We start from the raw sequence: 14763 nt of genomic DNA on the forward strand, positions 1-14763 counted from the left end.
GGGCATTTTTTCAACATGACAATGAGGATATGTATTCTCCCAAGTGGAAAAGCCTTCTGTGGACATGTATTGCACTCAATCTTAACACTCTTGAGTGCCTGTGGGGGATTCCATAGAGACAACACTCCCCATTAAAGATCAGAGCATTTAAGGAGCTCATCATTGTCACAGACATGTCAGGTTCCACCTCACTCCCTTACCCACGCACTCAATCACCAGCTTACTGATCACCGCCACCTGTGACTCATCAGCACTGCAATCACCACCACTACAAAACCACCACACTCACACACACTCACTGTCTCGTTTGCACTACGACCCCCGTATGCTTACCTTAAGGACTCTAAACGCCATACTTACCTGCTCCAGTTATCTCCTCCATCTCCCTCATCTCCGGTTCTCCTCGTGTGCCTACCTACCTCTGTGTGAGTGTCTCAGCCATCTCCTTCCAATGCATCTCTCCATCTGCATCTGCAAGACAAAATCAGGACAGTATTACACTCTCTCCATTATTCAAGAACTGCTTTACTGCTTACCATCACCCTTTGCTCTGCTGTTTATCAATAAACGTACCTGGATTGCTTTTACCTCTGCCTCCGTGTCTCTGTTGTAACAGAAGACCGGACCATAACAACTTCACAGCATGAGCACCAACGACCTGTTTCAAGAGCTCGTGGACGCGCTGTGCCAAGCACTCACTCCACAGTCACCGTCTCCGTCACCCACCAACGCTGCAGCTTCCGCACCCACCATCACCACTTCTTCTCCAGCGTTCACCGCCAGTCCCATGGCCAAAACGGCGCCCTACTCTGGATCGGCGGAGGACTGCAGCGGATTCCTTCTCCAATGCGAACTGGTCCTGGAGATGCAGCCGCAACTTTACACCACCGACACGGCTAAAATAGCGTTCATCATTTCGCAACTGCGAGATAAGGCCCTTCAATGGGCAGACTCCCTGTGGACTCAAAAAGGCCCTGTTGTCATCATATTCGGCGTTCGTCTCTCACGGAAGAGTTTCTTCGGGAAACCCCTAGCGGATGCATCAACTGGTGAGAAACTCTATAATCTGAAACAAAGAAATCTCTCTGTTAACGAATATGCCTTGCAGTTCAGAACGCTAGCCGCCACCAGCGGATGGAATGAACAAGCCCTCATCACCACTTCCGTCAAGGGTTGGAACCCAATGTGCGGCTGCATCTCGCTGCATACGAGGACTCCATGGGACTCGAACGCTTCATCCAACTCGCCCTCCGCGTGGGTTCTCGTATGCAGGCGTGTCTCCTCGAGCACCAGGGCCAGTCACCTTCCACCAACCTCCTCCGTCGGTTCGAACCCGTCAGCTCTCCAGAACCAGCCACCGAACCCATGCAGATTGATCATTCACGTCTTTCCTCTAATGAAAGACAGAGAAGACTGACATTGAACTTATGTCTTTATTGTGGATCTCCGGGGCATGTCATCTCCACATGCCCAACTCGTCCTCCTCGACCAGTGGTGAGTGCAATTATTCCTTCCATTCAGAAAATGAAACCACTCACTACTATTGTAATCCTTACTGCTGCAAATACCTCTATTCCAGTGGTGGCGCTCCTCGACTCAGGGTCAGCAGGAAACTTCATCTCCGGCGCTCTCTGTCGACAGCTCAAGCTCAAGATCTCCCCGTCTCCGACTAGCTATCAAATACAATCCATCACAGGCAAACCCCTGAGTCGAAGGAACATCCGTCATTGTGTGGGACCACTCCAACTCTGTGTTGGCATCTTGCACTCGGAAAAGATACATCTGCTGGTTCTGGAGGAGTCCACCGCTGACGTGGTTCTAGGGCGCCCGTGGCTTGAACAACACAATCCCACCATCTCCTGGCGCACGGGCGAAGTCCTGAAGTGGGGCGACCACTACTTCCCTGATTGCTTCCCAGCACTTCCTGTTCTGAAATCTCCACTCTCCCAGTCTCTTTCCATCAATGCCACCTCCATCGAAAGTCCTGTAGAGAAGCGCTCCGTGGATGTTCCCCCGGACTACGCCCCCTTCAGTGACGTTTTCTGCCCGCAACGCGCCTCCAAGCTTCCTCCACACCGGCCATGGGACTGTGCCATCGATCTGTTACCGGGTGAGCCAGTGCCCAGGGGACACATCTACCCCCTGTCTATACCGGAGGAGAAGGCCATGGAGGAATACATCAAAGAGGCCCTCAACGAAGGTTTCATCTGCCCGTCTACTTCCCCTGCTGCTTCAAGCTTCTTTTTCGTGGCTAAGAAGGACGGAGGCTTGAGGCCCTGCATCGATTACCGTGCCCTCAACAAAATCACTGTCAAGTTCCGCTACCCACTTCCCCTCGTCCCAGCGGCCCTGGAACATCTCCGCGGTGCCACTGTGTTCACTAAGTTGGACCTCCGCAGCGCGTACAACCTCATCCGGATCCGTGAGGGGGACGAGTGGAAGACCGCCTTTGTCACGCCCACCGGACACTACGAGTATCTCGTCATGCCGTATGGCCTGGTCAACGCCCCCTCCGTATTCCAGGATTATATACACGAGGTGCTCCGGGAGTTTCTCCACAAGTTCGTTCTGGTGTATATTGATGACATCCTCATCTACTCCCGGAGCTTGGCCGAACATCGCCACCACGTTGCAGAGGTCCTCCAACGCTTACGGCAATTCCATCTCTTCCTCAAAGCTGAAAAGTGCTCCTTTCACCAGCCCTCTTTCCAGTTCCTGGGGTACATAATAGATCACAGTGGCATCAGGATGGACGAGGGGAAGGTCTCAGCTATCCAGTCCTGGCCCACTCCATCATCAATCAAAGAACTCCAGCGCTTCCTAGGTTTCTCCAATTTCTACCGCCGTTTTATCAAGAATTACAGTACCATCGTCATTCCACTCACCAACTTACTCCGTCACCAGCCCAAGTCTCTGTCCTGGTCCCAACAAGCCACCAACGCCTTCGAGACCCTTAAGAGAGCCTTCACCACCGCTCCCCTCCTCGTCCACCCTAATCCAGATCTCCCATTCATCGTGGAAGTGGACGCCTCCACCACCGGAGTGGGAGCGGTCCTCTCGCAGCAGCAGGGGACACCAAGTAGACTCCATCCATGTGCCTTCTTCTCCCGCAAGCTCAACCCGGCGGAGGTCAATTATGACATCGGTGACCACAAACTCCTGGCCGTCAAGCTTGCCCTTGAGGAGTGGAGGCATTGGTTGGAGGGGGCTACTCATCCATTCCAAGTTCTCACTGATCATAAAAACCTTGAATATCTGAAGGCTGCCAAAAGACTCAACCCTCGCCAAGCTCGCTGGGCCATGTTTTTCTCAAGGTTCAATTTCTCCATCTTTTCCCGCCTGGTTCTAAGAATACCAAAGCTGACGCCCTGTCTCGCCTCCATTCCCCTGAGGAAAAGCCTGAAGACCCTGAAACAATCCTGCCAGAGTCCATCTTCATGAGCCCCATCCAATGGTCCGAAGAAACCATTCCCTCCTCCAATGCCTCCCCACGCGCTCTGCCGGGTTGCCCCCAAGGCTTGCAATACGTCACTCGGGCACGTCGCACTCCACTCCTGCACAATACCCACTCTTCACTTGGCACTGGCCACCCGGGGATCAATGAGACCCTCTCGTTGCTCAAACAACGCTTCTGGTGGCCCAACATGGCCAACAACGTCAGAAGGTACGTGCAGGGCTGCAGGGAGTGCGCCATCTCCAAGAGCCCACGCCATCTTCCCACCGGCAAGCTCCTTCCTCTGCCCATTCCTGAGAGACCCTGGTCACACCTGGGAGTGGACTTCGTCACCGATCTCCCTGAGTCTGACGGTCACACGTGCATCCTGGTGGTGGTAGACCGCTTCTCAAAGTCCTGCCGTCTGATACCCCTGGAAGGTCTACCTACCGCCATGGCCACTGCAGAGTTGATGTTTAATCATGTTTTTCGTTATTATGGATTACCTGAAGACATAGTCTCCGACAGAGGACCCCAATTCGTCTCCCACGTCTGGAAGGCCTTCTTCTCCCTCCTGGGTGTGACCGTCAGCCTGTCATCTGGATACCATCCTCAGTCGAACGGCCAGACGGAACGGAAGATCCAGGAGATAGGACGCTTCCTGCATACCTTCTGTCACGGCCACCAGAACTCCTGGAACCAGTACCTGGGTTGGGCCGAGTACGCACAGAACTCCCTCCGCCAAGCCACAACTGGACTAACACCCTTCCAGTGCATACTCGGCTACCAACCCCCACTGTTCCCCTGGGATGGGGAACCCTCCAACGTTCCAGCAGTCGACTACTGGTTCCGGGAGAGCGAGAGGGTTTGGGACTCAGCTCACCACCAACTGCAGAGAGGCCTGCGCAGACGCTCCTGTCTATCAACCGGGGCAGAAGGTCTGGCTGTCCACCAGGGAAATCAGAATGCGTCTGCCCTGCAAGAAGCTGAGTCCCCGCTTCATTGGCCCGTTCACCATCATCTGACAGATCAACCCCGTCACCTACCGTCTCCAGCTCCCGGCACAGTATAGTAGAATCCATCCTACATTTCATGTATCACTGCTAAAACCTCACCACAATTCTGTTGTTCCCTCCACAGAACCTGACGTGGCAGCCGCCGAGCCCCCCCTTCCACTCATCCTGGAGGACGGCACCGCCTACGTAGTTCACGAGATCCTGGATTCCCGGCGCCGTGGTGGTCGACTAGAGTACCTAGTCGACTGGGAAGGCTATGGCCCCGAGGAACGCTCATGGGTTCCCAAGAATGATATCCTTGATCCTATCCTGTTACAGACCTTCCATACCAACCACACAGACAGACCTGCCCCACGCCCTAGAGGACGACCACCACAACGTCGGGGTCCGCGGCCCTCAGGAGCGGGCTGTGGGAGGGGGGGTACTGTCACAGACACGTCAGGTTCCACCTCACTCCCTTACCCACGCACTCAATCACCAGCTTACTGATCACCGCCACCTGTGACTCATCAGCACTGCAATCACCACCACTACAAAACCACCACACTCCCACACACTCAATGTCCGGTCTCGTTTGCACTACGACTCCCGTATGCTTACCTTAAGGACTCTAAATGCCATACTTACCTGCTCCAGTTATCTCCTCCATCTCCCTTGTCTCCGGTTCTCCTCGTGTGCCTACCTACCTGTGTGTGTGAGTGTCTCAGCCATCTCCTTCCAACGCATCTCTCCATCTGCATCTGCAAGACAAAATCAGGACAGTATTACACTCTCTCCATTATTCAAGAACTGCTTTACTGCTTACCATCACCCTTTGCTCTGCTGTTTATCAATAAACGTACCTGGATTGCTTTTACCTCTGCCTCCGTGTCTCTGTTGTAACAATCATCCAGGAGTTAAACAGGACAGATGTAACAATTTGCCATGAACTTGTAGACTCCATGCCAAGAAGGGTCAGAGCAGTATATTCAAAATTACAGAAGGCATACTAAGTACTAGAATATTATACATTTGTTAAATTAAATCTAGGGTGTACTCATTTCTGCAATCCTTAATTTAAACAAAATTGGCTAATTTGCTTATTTTATGGCTATTATTGACATATATTTCTCAGTTTTTATTATGTACTGTATACAGTGCTCAGCGTAAATCAGTACACCCCCTTTGAAAAGTAACATTTTAAACAATATCTGAATAAACACAAAAACAATTTCCAAAATGTTGACAAGACTAAGTTTAATATAACATCTGTTTAACTTATAACACGAAAGTAACGTTAATAATATAACTTAGATAACATTTTTTTTAGTTTTACTCAAATTAGGGTGATGCAAAACCCCACAACAAAAACTACATCTAGTAGTTTGTATGGCCTCCATGATTTGCAATGACAGCACCAAGTCTTCTAGGCATGGAATGAACAAATTGGCAACATTTTGCAACATCTATCTTTTTCCATTCTTCAAAAATGACCTCTTTTAGAGACTGGATGCATATGTATATTCTTTTTGCATATGTATGTTCTTTTTGTTTCTTTTTTCTTTTTAGCAAATTCTACATTTTTTCTAGTTTTAACAAACATTTCTACTTAAAGTATTAAATGAATAATTTGTTGTAATAGGTCAGTATTTGTTAGAGCCCTTATAAATAAATCTTTTCTAATATAAATCATTTTAAGGACTTTTGCTTTTTAAAGGGGATGTACAATTAACTAGGGCAGATGTATGAGAACATTTTCATTATCAAAAACTTGCTTTAAATTTCATCACGATTGTTTTTAGATGTCTGGTATAGGAACGGTGTTGTTGAGAAAGATCTGTCTGAGACTCCTCTCCTACAGAGAGCAGCTTCAAAGATGAGCCCCTCCAAGGCTTAATGAAACAGGATGGTCCCCAGACGGCCCTCCACAACACCAGGTGTTCTCCCCTTAATGATCTCATACAGCAATGCAAACTTAATCAGCCTTTCCTGTATTAATAATGTTGGGCGATGGCTGGGCTTCAGCCTGTAGTTCAATAATAGAGGAGTGTGCTTCATTGACCTTGACATATGTCCACAGATTCAGTTTGATGCCGTGCCGACGAGATGCAAGCCACATTTGATCTGTTCCTATACATTTGCAACATTTTCATGGTACTGTAGGAGTCTTTTGTTTACAGTTTTTTTCAATTGCTAAATGACAGTGGGCACAACTGGAGTCAAATGTGCAAAACTCTAACTACAGTCTGCACAGCAGTAGTTCATGTGGACCAAACTCTAGTTCGTTTTTCATTGCTTGAACACAGTTTTCAAAACTCTACACACTTATCCCATGACTTTAACTACAACCTGCACAACACTGTGGATTTACAGCACTTTTTTCAAATGCTAACACACTGCTGTCAAAACTGTGAACCACACATTCAAAACAGAATAGATTTCAGCCTTGTGCCTTTCAAACACTGCAATTTCAGCTGAAAGGCTAAGCAGGTGTCTTGTTTTAGACTTGTTAGTGAACACACACACACATATATATATGTAACTCATTACTGTAATTTCTTAAATTACTACAGACTATTGAAGCAAACTGCTAATTTCCATTTACCTTAAATAATTTTGTTCTAAAAATTTAAATAAATCATGTGAAAGAATGTCACTCTTTTCTTTGAAGAAAATATTACTTTGTATGAAGTCACTGAAATTGTTCAAAATGTAAAGATGAAAAGTTTGTATTTTCTGTGTTGGTGTTTGATGCTAGTGTTTTTACTCTCAGTGTGTTCTGAGTGACAGTGTGTGTTATCTCAGTGAGGGTTGTGCATAGTGTTTGGCTGCACTGAGCCTGTTTTGAGCCATGTGTTAACTGTTTAGCTCAGGTGACTGTTGGTAGTGCAGACTGTAGTTAGAGTTTTGCACATGTAGCTCCAGTTGTGGTCACTGTCATTTAGCAATCGAAAAAAAACTGTAATGGAGAGCAAAAAGTACAACATAAGAGATGTTTGAGGACATGCAAATAAAATATTTGCTTTATACATCACTTTTGGGAAAAGCCATTTGTTTTTGGTTTTTTGTTGTTGTTTTTTTTTAAGCATTTCAGAGCAGTTACCTGTTATACACATTTTGACCCAGTATGTGTAAACATAAATAAATGCTAAACAGGGTAACAGGATAACATAGGAACAGAAAACAGGATAAAAACAAATGAGCGTATTTTTTCTCAGAAAACACAGCATTAAAGAGAATAAAATACAGACAATGAAAGGATATTTTATCCATATTTACAGTTTTTTTTTTTTTTTTTCGATTGCTAAATGACAGTGAGCACAACTCGAGTCACATGTGCAAAACTCTAACTACAGTCTGCACAGCAGCAGTTCATGTGGACCAAACTGTAGTTCGTTTTTCATTGCTTGAAAACTATTTTTTGCTTGAAAACACTGTGAACCACACATTCAAAACAGAATAGATTTCAGCCTTGTGCCTTTCAAACACTGCTGATTGCAATTTTGCAGGATTAGCCCCTCAATTATTTGTTCGAATTACAGTATGTACTTTTAGTTTCTACCTTTTTTTTCATTACTGTAATTTCGTAAATTACTACAGACTATTGAAGCAAACTGCTCATTTTTATTTACCTTAAAGAATTGTTATGTTCTAAAAATTTAAATACATCATGTGAAAGAATGTCACTCTTTTCTTTGAAGAAAATTTTACTTTGTATGAAGTCAATGAAATTGTTCAAACTGTAAAGATGAAAAGTTGTTTTTACTCTCAGTGTGTTCTGAGTGACAGTGTGTGTTATCTCAGTGAGGGTTGTGCATAGTGTTTGGCTGCACTGAGCCTGTTTTGAGCCATGTGTTAAGAGTTGTGTTGCTTGGAATGAGTTTTGCAGGTGATGTGAACTGTTTAGCTCAGGTGACTGTTGGTAGTGCAGACTGTAGTTAGAGTTTTGTACATGTAGCTCCAGTTGTGCTCACTGTCGTTTAGCAATTGAAAAAAAATAGGCAACTTTTTAGTATAAGTTGAAATTGTGGTCTTTTGTTTGTATATAGAAGTGAAAGTGTCCATTGTGTGGTCTGTCTTCTCTCTCAACAAAACTGTTAACAAAGGAGTACTGTGGTACTGGAATGTTACTGATTCAAGGCCTGACAGGAAATTACGTCACTGTAAATATCCCGCTTCAGTCCACCAACATTCACAGTGTTAACAGACAGAAGCTTAGTGTTTATAATGCCTCAGCTAGATCGAGGAGTCTCAAAACACAGCGATAGAAAGTACGGTTTGTACAGTATAAAATGCATTGCAGCCTATGGAAAGTCCCCACAATTCACAAAAACAAACATGAGTGTGTGTGTGTGTGTGCGTGCGTGCGTGCATGTGCTTGCGTGCGTGTGCATGTGTGTGTGTAAACATTAACACATAAATGTAAACAGACCATAAAGTATCTCTGACCACTTGATGTTCTTTTTTTTCCTTAGCTGTCAGAAATGACAGGAATAAGAAGAAAAAGGAGATTCCAAAGCAGGAGCTGGCTGAAAATTGTGAGCTGACCGTGGAACTAGAGACCATCATTGAGAAGATACGGAAAGCTCACCAAGAAACATTTCCTTCACTCTGCCAGCTGGGCAAGTACACTACGGTAAGCCACTCACTTATAAAAGAGTATATACACTGGCCCTGAAAACTATTTCTGCACTAAAGTCACATCAGCATCAAAAAAAAAACAAAACATGATGACTAGCTAGGTTTTGCTAGACTGCCACTAACCATCAGTGTCCTGGAAATGGGGTGCTTCAATTCACATAAAACTGCAAAAAAAAAAAAAAAGAGAGAGAGAGAGAGAAGTTTACAGGCAGGCCCGAAGCATGGCAATGAGACACAGTGTCTGATTCCCCTTCTCAAAGAACCAAGGTTACATACATAACCCAAGACATTCCCTTTCGAATAGGAACTCTACACCTGCTGACGCTTTGGGGAAAAAATACCCACTCTGCCATGATGAGGTAAATGTCTGCCACATCAGCTGTGTCTAAGCACTAATAACCTAATGACTCAATGGACTTAACTAGTGAAGTCAAAAAATGTCTCAATCTCAGGCACAACTCAGATTCGAAACTGTTAGTGGCAATATTCCCTATGGCAGGGGTTCTCAACCTTTTGCAAGCTGGGCCCCCCTAAAGCTGGTTCGTTGCAGTTGCGGCCCCAGTGACCACCCCCGCACCCCCCAAAAAGTGTGCACATTTGGAGAAATACACGTTTACCTCAGATTTCATTAGATAGAATATAAGCCGGGCCGTATGCAGGGTTTCATAATTACCGTGGTCAGAAAATGTTGTTTGGTAGGGGGGTAACGGGGGCATGCTCCCCCGAGAAAATTTAGATTCTTCAGTGTGCGCCACGAGCACAGTATAATGGATGATTGAACAGTCGTGTTAATTTCTCTGAGTTTTACCGACATAGCCTGACAACATCTCATCTGACCGCAGTTCAGTGTTGTTTAACTGAAGCTCCCTCATCGTCACCTGCACCTTTTCCGCGCTCGTTTGACTGGCGCCTGGCGCTGCTGAGGTGAAGTCGGAATGCGTGTCTGAAAAGTGTCCCATTTGTTGTGGTCGTAAAAGAGACAGCTCTATATAAACACAGCGTTTTTATTTTTGGTATTTTATATGCTCTGTTGGTGGTTTGTGGAGTAACATCACCCGGGGGGGATATTTTTTTTTTTTTATCCCCGGGGGGGATAGTTTTTTTTTTTTATCCCCACCGAGGATAAAAATAATTCAGCAGAGGTATATATATATATATATATTATATATATATATATATATATAATTATAAAAAATAATATTTATAAAATTAATTCGGTTGGTTCGATTTTCTGCATTTTTCGCATCCGTAGCAAATATTTTGAGGGGTGTTTTTGACAATTGAGAGCCACCAAATGACGAATATGAAAAAACGAATACGACAGTTTCGGACTCAGTCAGGGTGCAAGGACCTTAAACTTTTGAGGCTTGCGCAGATTCTCGAGGAGAAATCAAACAAATGAGCGCCGTTTTCTATGAGCGCAGCACACACAAATAAAATAAATTGACATGCTGCATTTAAATTTTCAAAATGTGGTGTTTTTATATTTATAACATTTGAATACAGTTCAGCAACATATCACACAACCTTACAACCAAGAGAGCTGACAATTGACCATCACTTAATTTACCATCACCTCGTAACTGAAAATGTGACACTGATATGATAGTTCAACAAACAAGTTATCAATATTAAGTCACTTACATTTTAGACGAAATAATGACTGTTTTGGTCTATTTTAGCAGCGAAAATAGATCAGATGAATCCAAACAAAGATCACAACATAGCGCATCTCACAGCAACACTCAATTGTGTTTTGAATAATTCAGTGTTTTGAACAACGACTCAATGAAGACTCAATGACTTGCTTAATAAAACCGCTTATCACCTGCATTTGCGCTCACTATATCAAAATGGCCTCACATGCAAAGAAATTGCTGCAAAGCGATGAGGGGTACATGTCTTTCTTTAGAGGTAACCATTGAAGACGCAAGAACACAATGACTGGAAGCACTTCTTCCTCCTGACTAGAACGTTTGCACTTTCCCATGTGCTGATGTGATTAGTGAAATTATTCTAGATGATCACTTTTTACCTCAAACAGGTCCTTTTTGTTTGTTTGTTTGTTTGTTTGTTTTTTTCAATGAAGCGTTTTGTAAATACTGTACTTTATGTAAAATGCATCTGATCAACAAAGCAGCAAACTTTTAACAAGCAGTTCATCTAATGAGGGTTTCTGAGACTAGAACTCACTGCAGAGAACCACCAAACCTTTACCTTATCATTCAAGTGGGGGGCGGGGCCATTATAAATTGCCATTTTTGAAAGGTAATGCACCCCCTTGTGGTTGAGAGACAACATAAGAGAAAACACTAAGAATCTCATTCTGAGCAGGATATCTTGAAATTAGGATTCTCCTCATCTTTGTTTTCATGAAAATTATGACGATGACAGTGTTTCTCGCAATACTTCAGGTATGGTTATGATAGGTTAGGGCCCTAAAGCAGATGAAAATTGTTTGTAGATGATAAAATTACATTATTATCCAAAACAAATATGTGCAAATATTTATATTTCTAATATGTTTTATACAGATAAATGAGTCTGGGGTCAAACTGACCCCAAGGATCACCGATGTGTATAGGAGTGTGTACAGGACACTGAAAATATGTCATCGTGAAAAAAATTATGTTTACCTAGTTGTCCCCATTAAATGACGAAAAGTCATCAAATATGAAGCAAAAAAAAAGATGTCAACCATATTTTTAGAGGCGTTAAACATTGTGTCACAGATAATATGAGGGTTAAGAGTCAAAATGTGAAGCTTGAGTCTTAGATCTTTTTAATGATGTATAGTTTGTCAACTGCACATTAACATTTAGGCCATATAATATAACAAATATAGTAGCCTATATGAAATGGCATAGAGTTAGGAATGTTCAGACGCTTTGCATCACAGAAATACATTATATTTTAAAGTATATTAAAATAAAAAAAAAACATTATTTGGTTAGAGACTCCAATCTTTTGACTGGTACTGTAATTTAACATAGGCCTATACAACATTTTCTTCACATAATACGTGCATGAGATCACAAAAAAAAAAAAAAAAAAATGTTTTTTTGTCAAGAGTGGACATTAATCCTGTTATCAGCATGATCACAGAGGTTTTTTTCACAGCCTACCTGACTGAAAGAGCTCTTTAATATGCAGGTCATATGTCTTCTCAGGTGTGAATCACAGCAGTGTTCATGATGATTCACGCCTCCACGCATACTGTGTTTCTTGACAAAAAAGTGTCTTACAAAATAGAAATCAATATATTGTTTTATATGAAAAAGTAGGCAGGATCATGTTTACATCATTTTGAAGCAAAAACTCTAGTCTACAACCTCCAATACCCAGAAGTCTTGTGAACACAGATTTAATATATTTTTTTGGCCTTATTTCAGTGACTTAAGTTTTTTGTTTTTTCAATAACCACGCATAAACGTTATTCCTTTAAAAAAACAAACATGTATATACATGTTCCTCACATATTATTGTAGCCTAGTTTGTGCTGAATACAGTGTAATGACACTTTTGAACAACTGAAAAAAGCACAAATGTCAGGGCATGTCAAAACTTCTCAGGGCCCCAAAAATCCTTATTTCTCCAATTCACCTAATCTTTGGACTGTAGGGGAAACCGGAGTACACCCACGCTGACATGGGGAGAACATGCAAATTCCACACAGAAAGGACTCCTGGCTCAGCCAGGGCTCAAACCAGGGACCCACTTGCTTTGAGGCAACAACGCTAACTGATAACCACTGAGCGACCGTGCTGCCCAACCTATTCAGTATCTTGCATAATATTTCCCACAGACTCTTCAGTCTAAAACACTGGCAAATCAGTGACAATTAAATAAAATTAGCTACTTTGGTTTTGCTGATTTTAACATCAATACTGATATTAATATTTATTGGAACATGGATTTAAGCAGATCCATCTTATCTCATATGATAAAATGAAAAGTGTTTTCCATGACTTACCATGTCTATTATTTAACAAGACCATCCCCCCATCCCCAATTCACAGTGATTTATCACATGCTATAAAAACATCATTAATCTTCCATTACACTTGTGAGAACTCTACTACACTTCAGACTGACACAGCTCTGGAAAGTCCTTGACATCTAAACACTAGATGTAGTGGAGTTTTGACTGACTGACAGCCATTCTAGATATGGCATGATTTTATTTACAGTGACTGTGTGCTTCATGTGGAGATAGCTAGTAGTGGCAGTGTGTGTAAATATAGCATTGGTTCAGTGTGATGTGGCTTAGATTGACATGACGGCTCCATTAGCTCTGATGAGTTCTTCGGCAGGTGTGGATTATGGGTAATCATGGTTTCTGTTCACAAACAAAAACCCTCATCTTTAAATGACAGGCTGTCTCTTGTTGGTTTGGCTTTTGTTGTAAAAACTCTAGCACGTAGAATAACTTCATTTCCAGGAAACTGCATTGTTTGAGCTAGAATTCAGTATTTTTTATTCTTATTTGTCATCATTAAATTTCAATTTAGAATTGCATTTTTATATACGTTTTTTTATATCAGTTAAGTTGAGTCACCTTTATTTATATGCAGATTGTTTCAAAGCAGCTTTACCGTGAGAGCAGGAAAATAATGTAACAAAGTTTATTTTGGCTGTACAGCAGCTCTAAAAGAAAATAGTGTCATTTTCCAGCTTAACTAAGTTCAGTATTGATTAATTTCCCTTTGTAGAATGACCTTGGTCAAGTTCCTCCACACCAGATCATCAGGCCCTGTTAAGAATCTTTGAATGAATTGTAGACGAAATGTTGCCATTCTGCTTGGCAAATGCACCAAGCCTTGGCCACCCTCATCCTTAGGTAGAAACAATAGAAAAACCTTCAATTTTTTATCATAATTTATTCAGCAAAGGCTCAATAGCCAGAGCATATAACATTCCCAAAAGTTCACAACCCTGCCTAATACCCCTAAAAACCTTAAAAGGGGCACTCAAACCACCATTGATTTTCAAAACACTTTCAATGTCCTGGTACACAATTTTGATCATAAATTCCAGTCAAAATCAAAAGCATCTAAAGTTTTCCAAAGATATCTGTACTCGAGTCAAACGCCTTTTCTTGATCGGTAGCAACAAGACCCAAATCAACACTAGAGAGATTGCAAATGTTTAAAATATCCTGTATAAGACAAACATTATCTAAAATAGATCTTTCTGGAACTCAATAGGTCTGATCAATATGGATGACTTCCCCCATCACCCTTTTCAGCCTATTAGCCAGAGTTTTAGAGAATATATTCAGGTCAGAGCATAGCAAGCCAACTGGTCTCCAATTCTTTATATCTTGTAGATTATCTTTTTTAGGTATCAAGGTAATCACCGCTCTTCTGCAGCTTAAAGGCAACAACCCCTCAGCTAGGTTCTCATTGAGAACAGCCAACAGGTCATTACCTAAAACTGACCAAAACTCTCAGAGAAAACTCTTGATCTTTGATAGCATCAGCCAAATTCTGTAGTTCAACTATGTAACGAATGTGTAGCGGTTATTAATCAATTTAAGGATGAAATATGAATATAATAATTCATGAGGTTATGAATAAATTATGATTCATATATCGACCCACCGGGGAATTAAACATATATTGTGAATCAATTACAACGAATTGTAATCAATTACATATATGATTAGTTATGGTTTAATAATTATTTAGAGAA

The 14763-nt window shown here is 42.6% G+C and overlaps 1 protein-coding gene across 1 annotated transcript in view; it reads left to right on the forward strand.

Moving 5' to 3' along the window:
• LOC137037191 (retinoic acid receptor beta-like) overlaps positions 1-14763 on the forward strand; it is a 695067-nt gene that overhangs the window by 504392 nt on the left and 175912 nt on the right. The window contains exon 4 of the mRNA XM_067410999.1: positions 8904-9064. Coding sequence (XP_067267100.1) covers positions 8904-9064 — 161 coding nt within the window. The remainder of the gene's footprint in view (positions 1-8903; positions 9065-14763) is intronic.

Source organism: Chanodichthys erythropterus, chromosome 15 (genome assembly GCF_024489055.1).
Source record: "Chanodichthys erythropterus isolate Z2021 chromosome 15, ASM2448905v1, whole genome shotgun sequence".
Lineage (NCBI taxonomy): Eukaryota > Metazoa > Chordata > Actinopteri > Cypriniformes > Xenocyprididae > Chanodichthys > Chanodichthys erythropterus.